This window comes from Carya illinoinensis, chromosome 7 (genome assembly GCF_018687715.1).
Source record: "Carya illinoinensis cultivar Pawnee chromosome 7, C.illinoinensisPawnee_v1, whole genome shotgun sequence".
Taxonomy (NCBI): Eukaryota; Viridiplantae; Streptophyta; class Magnoliopsida; order Fagales; family Juglandaceae; genus Carya; species Carya illinoinensis.
In genome coordinates, this window is record NC_056758.1 from 31,471,180 (window position 1) to 31,476,871 (window position 5,692).

A 5,692-nucleotide genomic window follows, 5' to 3' on the forward strand; every position below is an offset into this window, starting at 1 on the left:
ATATATGCTATAAATCCTTTTAAATTAAAAGGCTGCAGGTAGTTCGAATACAAAAACATTTTTTCTATATTTTGTATTGAGAAATTCTAAATTCAAGTTAGTCGTAGAGCAAACGTATCAAATAATGACATAATTTAATTTGATGTATAAATTATTAAATTTGAATTTTATAAATAATATCTTATGATATTCATATACTATTAATGTAAACGTGTATAAAAGGGTACCGACGAAAAACGTATCTCTCCCGAAGACCTTTCCGATTCCTCGGATATTTATCATTAGAAGACCTTTTCAATTCTTCGGATATTTATCATTAATTAGTCAAATATTGGCAACTTAAGGAAGTTGCATGCATGGAACGAAAGGTCAAACGGAGCTGGCTCATAGTAGACGTGATGCCATTGTTGTAATAACAAGGGTAGACTAAGGACTTTATTATATCCGGCTCTGTATATAAGTCCGGCTCCTGCTTGATCCAATACAAGTGGTACTACTACTCATATATGATTCTACGATATATCGAGTTAACACAGCCAGCATCCGTACCAATGATGTCTAAACGCTATTTCTTCAAAACCCTTTTCTTGTTTTTCTACTGCATTCTCTTTAGAAAACCTAAATATTTCCCAGGAGGACTTCACAGCAACGACCATTTATACCAGTTTCAATGTCAAAAATATAGTACTGCTTCTCTTGCCCTCAGATCAGACCTCTCGAGCAAAACTTTGATGTTCAGTGTGGAGGGAGCTCTGCTAAAATCATCGTCCCTTTTCCCATATTTCATGCTGGTGGCCTTTGAAGCTGGGAGCTTCTTAAGGGCTTTTGTTCTCTTGCTTTTATACCCTTTCATTTGTTTGGTTAGTGAAGAGACGGGCTTGAGGATTATGGTCATGGTTTGTTTCTTTGGGATAAAGAAAGAGAGCTTCAGAGTTGGAAGTTCCGTTTTGCCAAAGTTTTTCTTGGAAGACGTTGGGTTGGAGATCTTTAATCAAGTGCTGAGAAGGGGTGTGAGAAAAGTATCTGTGAGTGAGCTTCCACTAGTCATGATTGAGAGTTTCCTAAAGGATTATCTGGAGATTGATGTTGTTGTTGGGAGAGAGCTAAAGGTATTCCATGGCTATTTTGTGGGACTCATGGAGGAGGAGGAGAAGAATATCATTGGTTTAGAGGAAATCCTTAGAGAGAACAAAGCTGTTGGTACAAACATAATTGGCATTAATGGACTCCACAAAGTTCATGGTCATCACCAACTATTCTCCCAACATTGCAAGGTATCGATCTCTTCTAACCTCTTTTTCCAAAAGGAAGATGAAAAAGATAGGCTTTCAAATCTCCATGAATTATATATACCAACTCTCTATCGCTTTCTATTTTGATCAGTATTAACTCTGCTTCGTAAAATTGTGGCAACAGGAGATATATTTGGTTGACAAAGCTGACAAGAGAAGCTGGCAAAACCTACCAAGAGAAAAATACCCCAGACCACTCATCTTTCACGATGGTAGATTGGCTCTGCTACCAACCCCTCTGAATGCTCTAGCTCTATTCGTTTGGGTGCCATTTGGGTTTGTCCTTTCTATTTCCAGGCTTCTTATTAGCTTATCACTGCCCACCGACATATCTATTCCTCTCGATGCCTTTTTAGGAATGCACCTCACAGCTCCAGCAATGCCAAAAACTCCACATTCTCTTTATCCAAACACCAGCAAAGAATTTATACATAAATCCAAAGGTGTCCTTTACGCTTGCAATCACAAAACTCTCTTGGACCCCATTTTCCTTTCTGTGATCTTAAAAAGCAGTTCTCTTAGGGGTGTCTCGTACAGCCTAAGCAGGGTTTCAGAGATGTTATCACCCATCAAAACCGTCCGATTAACAAGGAACCGTGATCAAGATGCCAGGACGATTGAGAGTTTGTTGAACCAAGGAGACATGTTTATTTGCCCTGAAGGGACGACCTGTAGAGAATCTTATCTCTTGAGATTCAGTCCCTTGTTTGCAGAATTGGCAGAGGAAATAGTTCCCGTTGCAATTGACTCCCACGTTACCATGCTTTATGGCACGACAGCCGGTGGGCTCAAGTGTCTGGACCCATTTTTCTTCCTCATGAACCCAGCACCATCGTACACCGTTCAATTCCTGGAGAAGGTGTCTGGTTCCTGCACTTATCTAAACGGGGAGAAATCGAAGTTCGATGTCGCAAACCACGTGCAAGGTGAGATCGGAAAGGCTCTGGGATTTGAATGCACGAAGCTTACACGAAAAGACAAGTATGTGATATTGGCCGGTAACGAAGGGATCGTCAGTCGTAAATAGAGGATAGCCGAACACGTTTTGGGTGCAGAAATTGCCGACTAATAATTAATGCAATGAGGTCCATCTGTAACGACCTCTTCTGACTGATCATTGGATACATGTTCCCGATTACAGCTAGCATCCATGCATGCATAATATAAATGTATATAAGGAAAAATCTATTTGTCATCCTCACACTTCACACACTATATTTATTTTAATTTTTTTTTTATTTTTTCTATAATAAATATGTAGTGTGTGGATGATAAATAAAATAATTTAATTAGTTTAATAATAATAAAATAAAATAAAAAATAAAAAAAATAAAAAATAATATTTTAATATATAAAGTGTGTGGTATAGGATGATGTGTAGCATTTCTCATGTATATAATTAAGCTAAGTGATGAACATGCATGTATGTCGATGGAGCTAAGTGATCGATCGATCATGTTAATCACTTGATTTCGAGTGTACTACTACTACTGCATGCAGTTGAAGTACTGCAAGTGTTGATCTTTGTATTTTTTTTTTTTTTCATTTCTTTTGTTGAATAATAATAACATAATACTATCTTTTGGCATGAAAAATAATACATTATGATTATTCAGAAGAAATATAATTTGTTTCATGAAGTTCTGTTATCACGTAGCTAGCTAGGAAGGATAATCTTATAACTATTCTATATTTTTACAATAGCGGTGCTACTCTGTAGCCTATTATTTTATTTTATTTTAAATTTATTATTATTATTTTTAAAATTTTTAATATATTTAAATTTTTAAAAAAATTAAAATATATATAAATACACTTAAAATTATTTTCTTAATTATTAAATAAAAAATTTAAAAAAAAAAAACTAAAATGATAAACAGTAAAATTAAACAGTATATTTCAGACGGCAAAAAGTATCTGTTCTTATAATTATTTTGGTAGACTAATTAGGAGAAAAATACGAGGGTGCAATTAATATGGTGGGAAACAGATTTCTGAAGGGGTAGACGTTTGAGCTGTTTGACGCTCCTGCATTAATGCTGGGAAAAATAATAGGATTATTCATCTATTATTTATTTATTTATTTTTATTTTTATTTTATTTAATAATTAAAGAATTGATTTTTAAAAAAAATTATATATATTTTTATTTTTTATTTGAATAAAAATAATTTTAAAAATAAAAATTTTTAATAAATAATTAGTAATAGAATAATATCCCTATCACTGCTCTTAATGCTGAGTACGAAGCATGATAAAAATCAGATCAACGTGAACTCATGATTCATCCTTCCGACTTTTGTTTTCCCTAGAAAGGCCGGCGTATAGCCCTGGTACGTAGCGCCCATTGGAGGAGAAACAAAGTCTTTAAGAAAAAATAAAATATTTTCATAAAAATAGATAATAATAATAAAAAAAAAAGATATTTATAATAGTAAATTATATAATTATCATATAATAGTTTTAAAAAAAGTAAATAAAATATGAGATTTATAGAAAAAAATTAATTTTTAATTAATAGATTTTATTCTTTTTTAAAACAATTACTCAATATTTATACATTTCACAATTATACATAAAATTATCCTAATAATAATTTATTAAATAAAAACTGTTTAAACACAAATTTTAAACAATACCTCATTTAAAACGTCATTCTTTATATAAATGAGTCAGCATATATAATCATCATTCAGACCATTCTTACCAAATCAATGGTCTGAATGATTTACAAAAAATACCTCACAATTATATATAAAATTATCCTAATAATACCTCATTCTTTATATAAATGGGCCAACATATAAAATCATCATTCTTACCATTCTTACCATCCTTCTCAACATAGTTACAAAATAAAAATAAAAAAATTATCAAATCAATCATTTATGAAAATAGATATATGCAAGTGTTCAACTATGATTATTTCTCTTACCAAATGAAACCAGTATTCCAAAATCATACAAACAATTGAGGATGTTGGTTGGAAAATTTTCATTTTTTCGAAAGGATGTTGATTGTGTGTGAAAGTGATGCATGGCAACGGTGGCTCACTTGGATGGTTAATGGCGTGATGGAGCTAAACAAGACTGAGCTTCCCTTCAAGCGGTGATGTCCGATGGAGGTGGCTCTTGGTGTTTGGTGGTTGAAGTGGGGTGGTTCATGGTGATTTTTCTATGGTCCTTGATATGTCTTTTGATTGAAAAATAGGGTGTTTGCCGTGTCATGGTTGTGCTACGGTATAGATTAAAGTGGTGTGTGGCTAGGCTTTTCAATTTCTTTGTTGTGAGGAACATAGGGTGCTTTGTTGGCCGTGCTTGGAGGATTTGGTTTAATGTGGGGCTTCCTATGGAGGTACTTCATAAGTGCACGATGGAGGGCGTTGGTTCTTGGATGGGACAAAACCAATTGAGAAATATAGAAAGTAATGGGAAAAAAAAAATGGAACTTACTGATAAAAAAAGGGGTTAAAATTGTTAAGCAAAGTCGGATGAAAAAACATTGTCTTTTCGCATTGCCACTTTTATATATAAGAAGATATCTATTATATTATAATAAGTGACTATCTAATTGTTACAGTAATGAACAGTAACTTTTCTTATTTTCTCATTTAGTCTATGTATTGTAATGAAGTTAGTGCATGTAAATTTGCGTAGTCTAGGAATACAATTGTCTTTTTTTTTTATACGTTATACATTATAATAAGTTACAATTTCCAAAAAATGCAGTGTCATATGCTAGTCTTTTTTTTCTTTTCTCCATGTGTCAGCAATAGAATATTTGAATGCATGTAAATCCGTGCAATCTAGGGATATAACCATCCTTTTCTATACATTATTATAGAAAAAAAATTATAATAAGTTACAATTTGTAAAAAACATAGTGTCATATGCTGGCATTTTTTATTCTTCTATACGTGTGTCAGCAATAGAATATCTAAATATTGCTGGCCATGCATATGAAGCTACAAAAAGAAAGAGAAAGTATATTAAAAATTAGATAATATACAAGATTATAAAAGTGTATCTTATACAAGATTGTAACTTATTTCTAAAAAATTACTCATTACTGATTTTTTTAGAAAAGTAGAATTTTTTCCTAAATTTTTATTACTCATTACAAAAGGAAAAAAATAATTAAAAAATTAGAAATCAATTAAAAGAAATCTATTTAATTATATAAAAGTCGTGTTACAAAGCAGTGAATGCAATTAATTAATGAGGTATCTAAAACGAAAGATGGTGAAACTAAAACCAAAAACTATGTAATAAGCATAGGAATCAGTGTAATTAATGGTGCATCTCATACAAAAAACTATGAAATAAGCATACAAAGAGGCAACCGAATGGCCAAGCAGTGCAATAGTGAACTTTAAAGTTCAAACACGAAGAGGCAACTGAA

General features: G+C 32.2%; 1 protein-coding gene across 1 annotated transcript; it reads left to right on the forward strand.

The window, feature by feature from the left end:
* Positions 1 to 426: 426 nt before the first annotated feature.
* Positions 427 to 2,487, forward strand: LOC122314747 (probable glycerol-3-phosphate acyltransferase 3). Its single transcript, XM_043130316.1, has 2 exons — positions 427 to 1,274; positions 1,417 to 2,487. Exons 1-2 carry the CDS (start codon positions 507 to 509, stop codon positions 2,317 to 2,319), a joined length of 1,671 nt encoding a protein of 556 aa, XP_042986250.1. The 5' UTR covers positions 427 to 506; the 3' UTR covers positions 2,320 to 2,487.
* The last annotated feature ends 3,205 nt before the right edge of the window (positions 2,488 to 5,692 follow it).